The sequence below is a fragment of the Myotis lucifugus genome, unplaced genomic scaffold, assembly GCF_000147115.1.
Source record: "Myotis lucifugus unplaced genomic scaffold, Myoluc2.0 scaffold_1523, whole genome shotgun sequence".
Lineage (NCBI taxonomy): Eukaryota > Metazoa > Chordata > Mammalia > Chiroptera > Vespertilionidae > Myotis > Myotis lucifugus.
Genome location: NW_005872571.1, coordinates 9,978 through 27,795, shown reverse-complemented (window position 1 = coordinate 27,795; position 17,818 = coordinate 9,978). Strand labels below are relative to the sequence as shown.

Genomic DNA, 17,818 nt, shown 5'->3' with positions numbered 1-17,818 from the left:
GACTTCGGGATCCTCCAGAGCAGAGGTTCTCAACCTGTGGGTAGCGACCCCTTTGGGGGTCAAACGACCCTTTCACAGGGGACGCCTAAGACCATCGGCAAACACATATATAATTACATATTGTTTTTGTGATTAATCACTATGCTTTAATTATGTTCAATTTGTAACAATGAAATTGGGGGTCACCGCACCATGAGAAACTGTATTAAAGGGTCATGAGGAACTGTATTAAAGGGTCGCGGCATTAGGAAGGTTGAGAACCACTGCTCCAGAGCCTGCGCGGGAACCTCTTGTCCTGGGATGTGGCCCAGGAAACCCAGAGATGGGAAGCACCCACCTGTGCCAGGAGCTCGGGCTCCCACAGTGTAAGTAGCAGAGGCTAACTACTGTAGGGAATACTTTAAAAAATTTTTTTTAAATATATTTATTGATTTTTTACAGAGAGGGAGGGAGAGAGATAGAGAGCCAGAAACATCGATGCGAGAGAAACATCGATCAGCTGCCTCCTGCACATCCCCCACTGGGGATGTGCCCGAAACCCAGGCACATGCCCCTGACCGGAATCGAACCTGGGACCCTTGAGTCCGCAGGCCGACGCTCTATCCACTGAGCCAAACCGGTTTCGGCACTTTTTAAAATTTTTAATATGTTTTTATTGATTTCAGAGAGAGGAAGGGAGAAAGAATCATCAATGATGAGAATCATCAACTGGCTGCCTCTAGCACGCCCCCTAGTGGGGATGGAGCCCGGGCATGTGCCCTGACTGACCTCCTGGTTCATGGTGGAGGCTCAACCACTGAGCCACACGGATGGGGCAGGGAGTAATTTGACTTCACTGTGAAGGAGTTAACTGGTATCTGGAGGGGCAGCATGGCATTGACTTTTTGAAGAAAAAAAACACACAAAAAAAACTGGATGGGAGTTAATAGGATAGGGATATCCTATCAATGTTGATAGGAATGAAGCCAGGAGAGGGAGGGTAAAACAGAGGCAGAGGGTGGGGTTCTGAGCACAACGGGAGAGAATGACCCTTCTACAGGAAGCCGTAGTCAAGACACCTTTTCTTCATAAAAGGACAGCCTCGCTGCTCACGTAGGTGTGTTTGTAGGTTTGGTGGGAGGAGCTGGAGCTTCTTTCATCAGCTACAGGAGGGGAGGTGTTAGGAGAGTATAACAGATTTAAATACTCAGGGGAATCAGAGAGCTGACTACTGAACCCTCCCCTGGCTGCACCAATGATCTAGTTGAACTTGGAGACCATAAAATCATCACGGCCTCAATGTGTACACTATCATTTTCAACACTTTGGACCCAGCGCCAGGAAGTTAAAGATAAGGCGGACAATTGAATTCATCCAGGTGGGTGCGAGGGGGTTCTGGGTTATTGATGAAGTAGTTAAAAGTGATCAGAGATCAAAAAGTGGAGAAGGAAAAACGAAGAATCAAAGGTGGAGTCTAATTGGGTAGAAAATGAAGAGGTTTAATAGAACACAGCGAGAAGGGAACGACTCTTAAGGTTCGATAACGTGAGTGGGGGTGCGAGGGAGACCTGAAGAGCATCGAGGTTGTGGTCGGAGAGGATGTCTGTACCTTTCAGAGGTCGTGCAATTCCACACAATAAGGCACACCGTGTGGACCTGAGAAGTGGCTGGCCTGGAATGGTGAAGGTACTGGAGGAGAGAAAGTGAAAAGCTAGGTTCGGATGGGTTGTCTACCCCACATGGACACCGAGGCCACTCAGTATGAAGGCTTTGGTAGTAGGAAGTGAATCAGGTGTCAAACCAGAGACATATTTAGTTTGAAATCAGTTAAGAAATGAGGCACAGCCCTAGCTGGTTTGATTCAGTGGATAGAGCGTTGACCTGCAGACTGAAGGGTCCGGGTTCGATTCCGGTCAAGGGCATGTACCTCGGTTGCAGGCTCCTGGCCCTGGTCGGGGGTGTGCAGGAGGCAATCGATGTGTTTCTCTCACATCAATGTTCCTGTCTTTCCCTCTCTCTTCCACTCTCTAAAAATCAATGGAAAAATATTTTCGGGTGAGGATTAAAAAAAAACAAAAAAACACACAACAAGAATAGCAACAAAGAAACCAATTAAATTTAATATTCATTATACAAAAACATGAAAATAAAGACCCAGCCTAACGTTAAAAAAGAAAAGAAAAAAGGAGCCCTAACCAGTTTGGCTCAGTGGATAGAGCATCAGCCTGCGGACTGAAAGGTCCTAGGTTTGATTCCGGTCAAGGGCATGTACCTTGGTTGCGGGTACATCCCCAGTAGGGGGTGTGCAGGAGGCAGCTGATGGATATTTCTCTCTCATCGATGTTTCTAACTCTCTATCCATCTCCCTTCCTCTCTGTAAAAAATCAATTTAAAAAAATATATATAAAAGGAAAGGGGGCACAAAAGCTGAATCTGTATTAAATAAAATTGGTTAAGTCATGACAGCCTCAATTAGAGCTTTGACAGTTATGATGGATATAAAAGGAGCACTTGCTATGGTGAATTATGAATGGTATCTGGCAGTTGTCTAGATGGTAAAGACAGAGGGTAGAGGAGTCCTAGAAAGAACCATTCAGGGGGCTCTTTCCCCCTCCCCACGTGGGAGTCTGTGCTGTGAGATTCTTTCCCCTTCCCCATGTGGGAGTCTCTATGTGTTCTTCAATACATTTCCACCTTTGCTATACAAAAAATTAAAATAAAATAAAAAATTCAGCCTTTCCTAAAGGTATCAGCTCCATTTGCCACCTAACCTGTTTCCCCGACTTGTTGCTTCTGCCCAAAATTTCGGCCTCTAGAGGGAAAAAGAGTGGGATGGTGCCCAGTGGTGTGGGAAAGGACAGGGACTATAATCCAAACCGCAGGAAACCGATTGTAAATGTTTGTGCTGGCTCCTATTTAACTTTTTTCAGTTCTTAGTCAAGTTCCATGTAACAACTCCATCTTGTGTCAATGGATACTATGTAGATCTAAAACAAAGAATACTTAATAATCTCAATTTGTGGGGCAGGTACTGGAATCATCACACTTTTTAAAAAATAGAAAATACTTTATATTCTATAGTAAATACAGATTAGCCAGGTCCTGTTGTGAAGTTGGAGAAAATGGCGACATGTTACTTTGGGACCCAGAAGAATATTGCCCAACTTTAGCTTGGGAGATAGACCTGAGCTTAAATTCTGCCTCCCACCAGTTAGTAAATTTTTTAAAATGAGTTATATTTTTATTTAAAAAAATTTTAAATCCTCACTTGAGGATATTTTTCCACTGATTTTTAGAGAGTGGAAGAGAGAGGGCAAGACAGAGAGAAACATCAATGTGAGAGAAACACATCAATTGGTTGCCTCCTGCACAAGCCCTGACCTAGGGCCCGGGCCGGGGAGGAGCCTGCAACCGAGGTACGTGCCCTTGACCGGAACTGAACCCGGGACCCTTTGGTCTCCAGGCCAATGCTCTATCCACTGAGCCAAGCCCACTGGGGCAGTTAATAACCTTTTAAACATGAAGTCCTTTGCCTGTGAAGTGGGTATTATAATAGCACTTACCTCATAGCGATGTTGTGAGAAACAAGTGAGAATGTGTGTTGAGTACTTAGTGCAGAGGCTGGTGCACAGTAACCACTCCGGTAGCTGTTACTGACACTAACCACAGCGAGACGGCCATCACTGCCAGAGAGGAAGGAACCAGCCGCCTTCACTTCCTACCTCCTGAGATTAGACCGAGGCCACGAAAACCTCATCAAGAAACAGATGACAGCAGATGTCATTGCTGCAGCTCCTATGACTTGCTTTACGACAGCAGTGAGGCATTCTTAATTTGTGTTGCATTACTTCTGTAAATTAAGAAGTTAAACCTGCCCTAACTGGTTTGGCTCAGTGGATAGAGCATCAGCCTGCGGACTGAAGGGTCCCAGGTTCGATTCCAGTCAAGGGAACATGCCCGGGTTGCAGGCTCGATCCCCAGTAGGGGCATGCAGGAGGCAGCCCATTAATGATTCTGTCATCACTGATGTTTCTCTCTGTCTCTCTCTCTCTCTCTTGCTTCCTCTCTGAAATCAATAAAAATATCTTTAAAAGAAATAAAAAAGTTAAACATCAATTAACTAGAACTCTTGTGCCAAAATGGCATCTTTACACTTAACTTTTAGAAGAAAAAGACAAGTGACAAAAAAAAAAAAATAAATGGATAATATTTATTTTTTAAAAATTCCAGGGATGCCCCATATCAGTAAACAATCCCGTTTCTTGTGCCTCCGCTAGAGCTACCTTCAGTTACAATCACTGTTCAGTGCAACGTACTGGAGGCATTCGAAATGCCTCAAACATTGGAAAACATGGACTTATCGCTAGTACACCATCCTGTTTAAGGCAGAAGGATTTTCCACAGTGGTTGGTGCAGTGTTTGCTGGTTAACCAGAACCACACATCCCACAGGTACTCCAGTTAACGCAGGTTTAGATCCACAAGGTCATGGAACCAGGGAGAAGAAAACTTCCCTTTTCTTCAGCAAAGTCAAGGGACCTCTGCCACATGCTACCTCACGACCTTCTTAAAAATATACAATGAAATACAATGAAAGAAATGTTACATCCTCATGACTATTCTTTGAAAAAATGAATCCTATTTAAGTTGGTACTTTTTGACTGGTGATTTTTAACCATCTTCCACAACTTACACTTAATTATACATGTTTTTATAAGATAATCGTTTTCAAAAGAAAAAAGAATGTTATTTATATAAAAATTTTTCTTTATAAAAAAGTGTATAAATATCATTCTGCCACATCGACTTCCTATCCTTCCTATTACGGCTGTTCCTGTGACATGTGTGAGGTCATGAATATTAAACATGTTTGACTTCTGGATACAAGTGTGTAGGTGACAAAAGATGGTGTCACTTCGGCAGGAGTGATGTGTTGGACATCTTTAAAATTTCAAAGTAGTTGTAAGCAATGTTAGTATTTCATTCTATTTCGTGCTGTGTAAGCTTGTCACCCCAATGTTGACCTTAAGTGTGTTTACCCACTCACCACCATCACCACCCCCATCTCAACCTTGGAAACTCTCAGCAGCATTCCCCTACAGACAGACAGGTGTAATGGTGTGGTTCAGTGATAAAGAATCTAATCTTAGACTATACCTCAGATCCTTTATCACATTATTGTGAATTTGTACAAATTCCATTTGTAGTTTAAAACTGTACTATGTAGCACATTACTAAACTATTACAAAATATCCTTTTCTGTAAAAGCATTGAAAATTTTTCTTGGGCATTTATTAGGCCTATTTCTAGCAATATTCCAAATGTTAACAAACAGGTATTTCAAAACTCCAAATATAAGGTCAGTTTTCTTAATGTCTGAAATTAGAGGAATAGGAATTCTATAGGAAAACTGACCCATGTCATCTCATGTAACCTTAAAAATAATTCAAACAAAACAAACCAGCTATATAACAAAAATCTTTCAATTATAAAACTGTTGAAAGACCATGCGTCAGTTGATCTATGAAATTATACAAGATAAAGCTGAAATAGCTGTGTTTTTTTAAACAAACCCAGTTTTCTTTTCCCCTAATGTTTTAAGAAAATGGAAAATCTGCCTTTAAATTATGCAGAGATTTAAATAAACATTTATCTGTCTCCTCTAAGAAACTAAAATGTTTCTCATCTTAAAATTATAAATATTCATAACACTCAAATTTTTTGTGTGGCCAGATTTTTATGCCGCTGAGATTAGACGGTATGGTACAATTTAGCCAAGATGTATTATAATGCTAAATTAGGTATAAAATATTATTTCTGGTATTTGTCCGTCTTCTATTGAAGTGCCATTATTATTGCCAGGTGAACTAAAAAATAAAAAAGCAGTCTTGCTAGCAGATGTTTCATGCACTACTTTCTTCAATCCTTTTGTGCCATAGTGGGAATCTGGACCCTAAATGAGAACAAAAGGTTCATTAGTCATTTCCCTTTAATATACACTCAATTTAAGGTGGTGTTTTAATTCGATTGATGATCTACTTACTATGTTACCTTATAGCTCCTGTATAAAATTTTATGCCAAGTCATTTAATGAAAATGGTATTGTTGCTACAAAGCTAATTAATTATTAAAATTACTGAATAGAGCTCAGCTATTAGAGAATAGTGATATTGTTTTAAGAAAATAGTTATGGCCCTCGCCAGTTTGGCTCAGTGGATAGAGCATCAGCCTGCAGACCAAAGGGTCCCAAGTTTGATTCGGGTCAAGGGCATGTACCTCGGTTGCGGGCTCCTCCCTGACCCGGGCCCTGGCCGGGGCTCATGCAGGAAGCAACCAATCCATGTGTTTCTCTCACATCGATGTTTCTCTCTGTCTTTCCCTCTCTCTAAAAATCAATGGAAAAATATCCTCAGGTGAGGATTTAAAAAAAAAGAAAAGAAAATAGTTATGCCCTGGCCAGTAGCCCAGTTGGTTACAGTGTCGTACTGATACGCCAAGGTTGCAGGCTCTATCTCCAGTCAAGGCACATACAAGAAGCAACCAATGAATGCATAAATAAGTGGAACAACAAATCAATGTCTCTGTCTCTCTCTCTCTCTCTCTCTCTCCCTCTCTCTCTCTCTCCCCCTTCCTCTATCTAAAAAACCAATAAAGTAAAATAAAATATCTTTAAATAGCTGTTTTACTTTATCTCTGCCAGACACTTTTTCTCCTGCTCAAAGAGCTACGCCCGATGAAGAACCATTTCTGTCAGAGCAGAGCTGTGCTGAGAGGCACTTCCTTGCCCAGACGCTCTCCCTGTTCCCGAGAGGCTCACTGTCACCAGCGGAGACACGCAGGAGGAGACCCGGGCCCCGGCTTCCCCATCCGGGACACCCCGACGACTTACTTTGAGGGTGGCGCATGCGGTGTAGCACACGTTGGGCAGGATCTCGATGGGCTCTTTGAACATGACCCTGAATGTGCTCGCACTCCCGTCACAGCTAAACCCAGTATCATTCTGTCCCAGGGTTTGCTTCTTTTCATATTCAATGATCTGCAATTTCAAAAAGAGAATTTCACTTAAGCTAAACCAACTAAAACAAAGTCTCATAGGAAAGAATTGTATAAAGCCCTCAGGAACAGCAGAATAGGCCTCTAGAGCTGTGTGTTGTCATTTTTCTATACTCGCCTCTAACCGCCCAAAAGATGGCTTTAGACATGCTGTCAAGAAATGGCTATCACTCATGCAGCCAGGATGGGAGCGTGGCAGCAGGAGAAAGGAGCTTCCATTAAAGATATATGGCTTAGCAACAGGTTCTTTTGAATGTATGTATCTTATTTATTTATTTAAAATACATTTTTATTGATTTCAGAGAGGAAGGGAGAGGGAGATAGAGACATCAATGATGAGAGAGAATCACTGATTGGCTGCCGCCTGCACACCCTACTGGGGATCGAGCCCACAACCCAGGCATTTGCCCTTGATGGGAATCAAACCGGGGACTCTTCAGTCCACAGGCCGACGCCAAACCACTAAGCCAAAGCGGCTAGGGCTGAATGCATGGATTTGAGGTAGCTGAGGGAAATGAGCCTTTACTCCTTGCTAGCTTAAGTCTCATTCCTAGGAAATTCCCAAGGCATTTCCTATATCTAAATGTTATTTTACTGAAATGAAAATGACCTTAAATGCAGTATTCAGATATATGGATATGAAAAATGTGAAAACTGCCCAGGCTGGGTGGCTAAGTTGGCTGCAGCATCATCCTATACCTGTGGGTTCAATTCCTGGTCAGGGCACATACCCAGGTTCGATCCCGGTCAGGGCGCGTATGAGAGGCAACCAATTCATGTTTCTCTCTCACATCTATGTTTCTCTTTCTCCCTTCCTCTCTCTAAAAATCAATAAAAACAGATCCTCAGGTGAGGATAAAAAGATAATAAAAATAAAAATGTGAAATTTTTGTCTTTTTTAGTTCCACAATCTGTGCCAGGCTCTGAGGGACACCCTCAAGGGGCTTCCGATCAGTGCAGACGTTACTATAAACAGTGCTCAGCACAGGGCCTGCAGGGGGAGGGCTGTGCAAACGGTGAAGTGGCTGAATAGAGGAAAAGCAGGTTTTGTTAGGAAGGGATGAGGCTCCAGAGATGAGTGTTAAAAACTCAAGTCAGAACTCACTGGGTAACAAGAGGAAGGTCTCCCATGCAAGGGAACAGCATGTGCCAAGGCCAGGGATCACACACCTGCCTTTTGCACACATCAAATAAAACCAGTACAGTGGGGCCTTGACTTACGAGTGTCCCGGCTAACGAGTTTTTTGAGATACCTCAGCCGATTTTTTGCATTGAGTTGATAGAGTAATTTGAGTTAACGAGCTCCTTAACGAGCTCGGTCTCTGAACGAATTAAACTCGTAAGTCAAGGCCCCACTGTAATAGTAAACCAGACCAGATCACCATATGCCATAAGGTCAGGACAGTGGTCACCTCTGCAGGGACAGTGACTGGAAAAGACCACGAGGGGACACCTGGGGACTGTAATGCCCTGTTCCTTAATCTGGCTGCTAGCTACACAAGTGTGTTCAGTTTACAAAAAGTGAGCCATATGTACCACTTATAAATATGTGCACTTTTCTGTATGTGTATCACAGTTCAGTACAGAATTTACAGCCCGGTGGGTGTGGCTCATGGTTGAGCATCGACCTATGAACCAGGAGGTCAAGGTTTAATTCCTGGTCAGGCCATAAGCCCCATTGTGAGCTCGATCCCCATTGTAGGGCATGCAGGAGGTAGCCACTCCATGATTCTCTCTCATCATTGATGTTTCTCTCTCTCTCTCCCTCGCCCTTCCTCTCTGAAAAAATAAAAACAAAAACAAACCAGGCAGGTCTACTGGACAATGCCTGAGACTAGCCATTGGGGTAAGAAAGTAAAAAGTCCTTATTTTTATTCATTTTACTCAGCGTATATTTTACTAGAGGCCCAGTGCACAAAATTCATGGATTTGGGGGGGGAGGGTGTCCCTTGGGCCGGCCTGCACCTAGGAGCCCTCAGGGGATGTCCAACTGCTATGGAGACGGGAGAGGCTCCTGCCACCGCCGCTGCGCTCACCAGCCATGAGCCTGGCTCAGGGCTTCTGGCTGAGCGGCGCTCCCCCTGTGGGAGCACACTGACCACCAGGGGCCAGCTCCTGCGTTGAGTGTCTGCCCCCTGGTGGTCAATGCACGTCATAGCAACTGGTTGTTCGGCTGCTCGGTCAATTTGCATATTAGCCTTTTATTATATAGGATCATTGAACCCTGATGCCCTCCTCAGTTTGTCCACAAGGAGTCTGGTGACTTTGGTAATACATGGGGGACACTGAAGGAAGGGGCTCCACAATCTAAGAGGCTGACTGTGGGGCTCCTTCCCAGGACTGCAAACTATCCAGCCTGCTGAAATGGGTTTGTCGATCCTATTGCACGGAAACTTAATATTTATAAGGAAATAAAGTTAAATGGAGAGTGATCATGAAAATCTTTTATACCCTTCAGAGATTTGCTATGGTTTTTCTGCACTCAAAAAAAGTAGAAAAAAACTTTAACCTGCTTTAAAAATCTTTTAAATAAACAAGTTCAGTGGGTTTTGAACCTATTTGTTAAAAATGTTAAAAAACTTTTTAATTGGTTTGTAAGAAGGACAAATTGAGATGAGTGATATAAATTTATCAAATAAATTTCACTATAAACCAATAGCACACAGGATTAAAAATTGAGCAAGATCCCCGCCAGAATGGCTCAGTGGTTGAGCATTGACCTATGAACCAGGAGGTCACAGTTAAATTCCCAGTCAGGGCACATGCCCGGGTTATGGGCTCAATCCCCAGTAGGGGTCGTACAGAAGGCAGCCTATCATGATTCTCTCTCATCATTGATGTTTCTATCTCTCCCTCTCCCTTCCTCTCTGAAATTAATAAAAAAATAGTTTTTAAAAAATGAGCAAGATTTCACTAGTACGGTAATAATGCAGTTCTCCCATTTGGAGCAAGGGATCTTTGAGGCAGTAAGGCATCTTTCAGCTGCCATTGAGCCAGGTCTTTGAATTGCTTATTTTGAAACCTAATGATGCAGTCTGATCACAAAGTTCACCAAGGTATTTACTATTAAAAATACTATATAAATAAGATTTTAGAGAGGGCAGTTTTTTCTGCTGATAAACAAAAGCTTGAAACATTAAATTTTTTTATTTTTTGTTAATCCTCATCTGAGGATATTTTTCCATTAATTTTTAGAGAGAGTAGAAGGGAGAGGGAGAGACACACAGAGAGAAACATTGATGTGAGAGAGGCCCATCAATTGGTTGCCTCCAACACAAGCCCTGACCAGGGCCAGGGATAGAGCCTGCAACCCAGGTACGTGCCCTTGACTGGAATCAAACCCAGGACTCTTCAGTCTGTGGGCCGATATTCTGTCCACTGAGCCAAACAGGCTAGAGCGAAACATTGTTTACTTTTCTCATTTCTATTTTCTGTGTTTTAATTTATGTGTATTATGTAAGTACAGTATTGCATATGTACAGTTTATAAATAAAAGTACATATTGATGTGTTTCAAAAACAATTAAGTGGGGTGTGCAATAAAAAATTTGGGGAACACCGGCTGACTGGAAGGAAACGGAGAGGTTCTTAACTTTCTTCCGAGTCCTATCTGTAAGTGAGGGGGGCGGGCCTGAGGAATGGGGCAGGGCACAGTCAGACAATCAGAAACCAGAGGGTGTTCAGAATAGTTACAAGGAATGAGACCGTTTTAAGCCATTGAGTTCCAAGTGCCGTGAGAAAAGCAGGGGTGTGTTAAGATGGTCGGTGCACAGCAGGAAGGACTGCTGGACGGGCATCCTGGAGGAAAGACAGCTCCTTGCACACTGAAGCTGCCATGAAGAACCCCAGGACTCCCATTTTCTGAAACCAGATTCTTTAGATCAATTGTAAAACAGAACTCTCCAGGCTTAAAACGCCACTCAGAGGCTTTCTGATTCCTTTGATAATTATACCGAAATTTGGATTTTGTCAAAACAATATCTCCTGGTAAAATTACAGTTGTTATATTTCAAGATGACATATAGTGAGGGGGAAAATATACCTGTATGTTCACTTGATAATCCGTGGGACCATGAATAGATCCATATAAACCAAATCCGACTATAGAGATTCTTCTATTAACTGTGAACCTGAGAGAATGAACCAAATATAAAATAACATACATAACTCAGTACAAATTCATATTCTAAAGCAGGGGTGGGGAACATCTGGCCCAAGGGCCACATAAGGCCCGAGATATCATTGGGTCTGGCCCTGCCAAGGTATCAGGGTGAGTTAATTAAATGTTTGACCAAATATCGCAGGCCAATTTTTAAGTTAATGATTTTACATGGTCTACAAATGATGTTATAAATATCCAAATGGCCTTGGCAGAAAAAAAAGGTTCCCCACCCCTGTTCTAAAGGCTTATAAACTTTTTAAAGTGTTACCCAGAATGTCTAATTTTGCTCAGAAAAAGGAAAAACTATCACAAATTCGACATCCTTGGAAATACCATCTGTTTACAAAAATAAAAACAAAAAAACTCTAGAGCAGCGGTTGCCAACCAGTGGTCCGTGTGGACCACTGGTGGTCCGTGAGGTCCGAAAGGTTGGCGACCGCTGTTCTAGAGTAAATGTTAACTTAATGGAAACTGAAGTAGAACCTGTTTCCTTTCAGTCAAAGGAATTTATTTAACCTAAATACCCACTCTTGTTGTAACAGTGATTTTTGTCTTCATGAACAGATGTGTTGGCCACCAGGCCTGAAACACAACACTCGGAACTACGACAAGCATTAGCCCAATGAATATTATCTGAGGACGTCACATTGACAACCTGGCACTGGGAAATGATGGCCAACAAGGCAGTCTCTACCCCTACACTTACGGCCTAATAAAGGACACTGATAATAAACAAATAAAGGAATAAATCATTATGAATGGTGATAAGAGCTGTGAAGGAAGCAAAGGGCTGGGGACAGCACCTAATTAACAGGTGAAGCCGAATGAGATTTCACACTACAACAGTCAGCAGGTCCAGTTTGGTCCTAACAGTTAAAACCACCAGCTCAGAATACTTCCTGTGCCGGTACTGAGCTTCAGTTCTTCACACGAATTACTTCCTTTAATCATTATAACAGCTCTATTAACTAAGTAACACGGTATTACTTTTATTATCTGCTGTTTTTATAGCTAAAGAAACGGAAGTTTAGAGAAACCAACTTGCCTGGATCAGAACCTGTGGCGGAGCTGGGACACAGATCCAGCTAAAACTCATTTCTTACCACTATGTTAAACTCCCAGGACAGATGAGGACTACCTGGAACAACTCTTAATGTCTTATTTATACATTTTGTTCTTATTATAAAAGAAAAACAATAGAGTCTCTTTTTCAAAAAATAGAAAATGCAGTTAAATAAGCAAGAGGAAAATTTTCAAAGATCCCTGAATCCACCAGAGAGAACCCCCGTTTCCCCTTTGGCACATTCCCTTTTCACTCTTTTTTTAAATAGGAGATTCTTTTCTATGAATATATATGTACTAGAGGCCCGATACACAAAATTCGTGCAAGAGTAGGCCTTCCCTCCCCTGGCTGCCAGCACCAGCTTCCCTCTGGCACCTGGGACCCGGGCTTCCCTCCGGCCACCAGCCAGCATCCAGGACCAGCCGGCACCAGGGACTCGGGCTTCCCTCACAGCCCCAGCTTCATCCAGCAGGTCGTCCGGAAGGATGTCCGGTCTAATTAGCATATCATGCTTTTATTATTATAGATTATTTTTAAAATCATGTCAGAATATACATATTTTTATATCTTCTTTTTCAGATAAAGGTAAAAGATGAGTACCAATTCATTCTATTTAAATAACCCCCGCTTGTTAGATAATCTAGCAGGGTCTGTTATTATGTAACAACTAGAGGCCCGGTGCACGAATTTGTGCATGGGTGGGGTCCGGCCGGCTTGCCCTGATTGGCCGATTGGTGGTTGATGGGCCGGCCCTGCCCCCTGGTCAAACTCCCAAACTCCCAGTCAAGGGGACAATTTGCATATTAGCCTTTTATTATATAGGATGCCATGATGATCATTTTGTAGTCTTAATTATTTCCTGAGAATAAATTCCTGGAAATAGAAACACTGGGGAAAATGAAAGGCATATTCTTAAGGCATTAGCTAAACATTATCAAATTGATTACAACACTCTACATACACAAGAAATTAAAATCATTTCTACCTCACTCTCAACAACCATGAGTATTTCCATTTCTTTTTGGTGTTGAGAAATTGATGATTAACACATTCTATTCATATCGCTTTATTAATGAGTTGCTATATTTGCTCACATGCTTACTGTCTACTGGATTTTCTCTTTATTGAAATACTCATGTTCTTTTCCCATTTTTCTCTGAAAGACTATGTTATATAGTTACTTATGCTTTGTCAGTAATATCCATGACAAAAAGGTTCCCGTTTGTCATTTATCTTTTGACTTTATGGTGGTTTTGGACATAAAATTTTTTAATTCTTTGTAGCCAAATTATGATTTATGCCAAGATTAAAGAGGCCTATCTCTTCTCATAATAAATAAAGTCCCTTGTTCCAGCACTGCATGGCTTTGTATTTGTAATGTTAATAAAATTTTAATTTATACAATTATTGGTAGATGGAATCAGTAAGGATCTAACTTATTTTCCTGGTGGTTAATCTTTCCCTCAGATGCTCATTTATGTTAGACGAGTTTCTAAACTCCATAGTATCTTCCATACAACACTAACGTACTATAGTTTTATGTTTGACTCATACCACTCTTTTTTAAAATGAACCACTTACTCTTCCAGATAACCATTAGGATAATTTTGCCAGGCCAGTCTTCCCCAACAAAAACATGTGACTTCTGATACGCTAGTTAGTTTGGAAAGACACTGTCTGCGTCCAGTCGAAGGTCTCCAGTTCTTTATAAAGGTGCTATACTGTACATTTCTTATAGGATTTAATCCCATTACTTGGTTATATATTACTATTTTTAAAAAATATATTTGTATTGATTTCAGAGAGGAAGGGAGGGGGAGAAAGACAGAAATATCAATGATGAGAGAAAATTATAGATTGGCTGCCTTCTGCACACCCCCTACTGGGGATCGAGCCTGTAACCCGGGCATGTGCCCTGACCAGGAATCGAACCATGATCTCCCGGATTGTAGGTCAACACTCAACCACTGAGCCACATCAGCTAGGCATTTGTTACTATTTTAAGTGGAATCTGTTTTTACTTAATATTGTAACTGAAAATGTAAACATTTTAAAATTTTTTATTGTGGCAAAATATATAACAAAATATACCATCTTAACCATTTTACTGGTAAGTGTAGGATTCCGTGGCATTAAGTACATTCACATTGTTGTGAACCAAATCGACCATCCATAACTGAATTTTGATGACATATAGGAACATCACTGGTTTCTGCATGCGTATTTTGTAAGTGGTCACTATTCTTTTATTGGCTCTAATACATTTTTATTGATGCTGAGGCTGTTCAGATGGACCAGTTGTTCTCCAAAGCCACAAGGAGGCTTTGGCTTTTACAAAAGGGCACTGCTGGCGGGGCCAGGGACACCGGACTTACTGCAGTGCTGAGGACAGTCTCCCCAAACAAGTCCCAATCAGCGTTCAAGTGTCCTGTCAGAATTCATGTGGCGAGACACGTGTTTATAGCCACGAGACTTGAACACTGCTGAAAACAGCAAGGTTAGCAAGCATCCTTTCTTGAGGTTTTAATAGTTTACCATCTTAAAGCAGTGTTCTTTGAGACCTAGTATTAATGATTCTATGTGGAACAAAGGTGCAATTTTATCAAAAGTCTTTTTGACAACTACTGAAATCATCAAACTGTTTTTCTTCTTTGATGTGCTACTGTGGTGGGTTATATTAATATATTCCCTAATGTTGAGCCATTCTTTCAATCTACAAATAAACTCTATTTGCTCACACAGTATTATTTTTCCAAGGTACTGTCAGAGTCAATATACTAATATTTTACACAGAATTTCTTCTTCTATATAAGTGAGATTGATCTACAAATTTTTTGTCTTGTCAGATTCCTCTGTGAGGGTTATAGTTCTTTCAATAATTAACCAATAAGCATTTTCTTCTTTTAATGCTCAAGGAAACAATTTGTTCCTTGAAGTCTTGATAAAACTCACCTGTAAAAACCACCTTGTGAAGGGACAGTTCTTTGATAACTTTTAATTCCTTCCATGGTAATGGGTCTATTCAGGCTTTCTTCTTCAGTCAATTTTGATAAATTATATTTGCCTATAAAATGATCCATTCCATCAAGACGTTCAATTTATTAGCACAGAGTAAACCCAGAATTAAAATTAAAATCTTCTCAGTATCTGATTATATTCCCATTATTTCTAAATGTAAGCTTGTTTTCTTCACTACCTTTGCCAGAGGTCTATTTATTTTAGTGGTCTTTTTAAGGAACCAGCTTATGGTTTATCAATTCTATTATTTTTAATTCATTAATTTCAATATTTATCTATCTCCTTTCTCTCTTTTCTTTTTTTGCTATTCATTTTCTAGCTACTTGAGTTGAATGCTTAAATGATTTCTACTATAATTTATTTAGTAAAAGTAGTTTTTATGACTTTATTTTTGTGACACTTTGTCTACTTTATTATGAGTTTCAGATACAGTATTCTCGTTGTGAATGATTGCTAAATGATCCACAAATGCGTTTTTAATTTCCATCTTATTCCAATTATTTACAAGGGTCCTCTCCCCCTGGGAGTCCCATATTTGATAAACTTGTTATGAGTTTCTAGTTTTATATAAAAGTGCTATTCAATAAGTGAAAATCCAAAGGCATGTTTTAGGAAAACTGGTACTTATTCAATTTTGACATTTAACCTAAAGAAACACAATAAAACAAAGGTAACTTCCTAACAGGATTATACACCTGAATCTTTTAAGATTATTTTTCCTTTCAAAGCTTTTATAAATGTATACTGAGATATTTTCTTCTTTTTTTCTACACTGAGATATATCCCATGCTATGTCTGTGCAAAGAAAGAAACTCACACTAAACAGAATAAGAGTAAATGTATTAAATAAATCGTAGTCCTAAGACTGTAAACACAGTGTCTGACCAATTAATGTCTCAACCTCAGCTCACCCGCAGCGGCAAGCCAAACAGAACTCATGTAACAGAAGGCCCGGCCCAACCCCTCCTTACATTACTTGTTTCCTCGTAATTCAGTGAGAAGACCATACGCCTCACTGCCTGTGTGATTCTTATAGTATCAAATAAGATGTTGGCTAATTATCTCCCACCATATGGGGATAAAAGCCGCCCAGCCCACCATGGCGTCCGTAACAGTGTGACAGATACCTGATTCGATCGCTCGTCCCACTGTAGCCCCAACGGCTCTCTACTTGCTGGAACCTATTGATGCAACATTCCTTTCCGCGGAGGCAGCATCTCGGTCGATCAATGTAGTCTACTCGGGGTTTAGGATTGACAGTAAAGTGAAGAAAAAGATTTACCACTTCACGATCTGACAAAATTCCTGACTGAGCAGGACCTGTAGAAATAGAAATAAAATCCATTTGAGGTTAACCTAATAAAACGTACGTGTTAAAATCATGAATAAATCAAAGCTTCGATGAAAGCCTGGATTTTTCTATCCACTCCCCTCCTCTGAGTACCACAGACTTTCGTCTACCAGAAAGAGTCATTTCCTATGGGTAGCCAGAGCCAATGTTACCTCTCTGTTCCCCACCTAATACCTGTCTGAGGTTATAATCTGAACAATGGAATATATTTAGAAGTGGAAATAGGATAGTGCTTTCATTCTGGGGTTCAGAAATTAGCAGAGGGCAGGAGCTAAAATGGGAAGAGCTGGGGAAGCCGCATATCATATATCTTATGGTTTCCCCATACAATGTTTCTGAGAACAGAAAAATTCCAAACAGTTTCAACTTATCCAAGAATAAATAAAGGCTACTCCTCATAAAAGAGGCCAGGAGATCCCTCCCAAGGCTGGTTAAAAACAATCTAAATGAGACTACAAAACTAAATTATAAATTTTTAAACTATAAAAAAAATTTGATAAGCTAGAAATTTGGTTTAGGAAGCCATAAATTCAGATTTTAATGAAAAACCCTGATTTTTAAACATTACTAATGTTTCCAAAGAACTAACAATAAGAAGTAAGATGTCATAATTCAAGACTTTAATAAAATTTCCTTTGTTGAAAAAAAGTCTTCAGATCATGAAAAACATTCTCAGACATGTACCAGATACCTACCTAAAGAAAGTTATCTGATACACAGGCTAGTTAACAGAGAGTGAGTCAAAATAAACAACTTAAGAAATTCTCTCCTAGAAGAACTGGTGATGAGCACTAAAAGCAAAACAACCTAGAACGATGTCTAATATAGTAATTGCATTATTGTAGTATAGAGAGAGAGAGTGGGGGAAAGAGAGAGAGAGAGAGAATAATCAGGTACCATAAAGTGGTTTGGAAAGGCTGAAAGGAAGAACACACCATCCTAACATTCTTGTTTTAAATAGGGAAGGTCAATAAATATTGTTTTATTATGAAATAGAGGCGCGGTGCACGAAATTCATGCGGGGGGGGGGGCCGGGGGGGTCCCCTCAGGCCAGCCTGCACCCTCTCCAATCTGGGACCTGGGGGATGTCCAACTGCTGGTTTAGGCCCGATCCATTCTACAGGCTTCTTAAAATTTATTAGTAGTCAAATAATTCATTTCCCAAAATATCTATTTCTAAAATGTTTTTATGGA

At 40.7% G+C, this 17,818-nt stretch overlaps 2 protein-coding genes across 2 annotated transcripts in view; both read right to left on the bottom strand.

The window, feature by feature from the left end:
• CUNH15orf40 (chromosome unknown C15orf40 homolog) overlaps positions 1–5,043 on the bottom strand; it is a 12,783-nt gene extending 7,740 nt beyond the window's left edge. The window contains exon 1 of the mRNA XM_006107881.3: positions 5,026–5,043. Coding sequence (XP_006107943.1) covers positions 5,026–5,043 — 18 coding nt within the window. The remainder of the gene's footprint in view (positions 1–5,025) is intronic.
• LOC102423176 (BTB/POZ domain-containing protein 1) overlaps positions 4,176–17,818 on the bottom strand; it is a gene marked incomplete at its 5' end in the record, with an annotated part of 23,616 nt that continues 9,973 nt past the window's right edge. Inside the window, 4 exons of the mRNA XM_006107877.2 lie at positions 4,176–5,931; positions 6,868–7,014; positions 11,073–11,160; positions 16,401–16,593. Of these exons, the coding sequence (XP_006107939.2) occupies positions 5,776–5,931; positions 6,868–7,014; positions 11,073–11,160; positions 16,401–16,593 (584 nt within the window). The remainder of the gene's footprint in view (positions 5,932–6,867; positions 7,015–11,072; positions 11,161–16,400; positions 16,594–17,818) is intronic.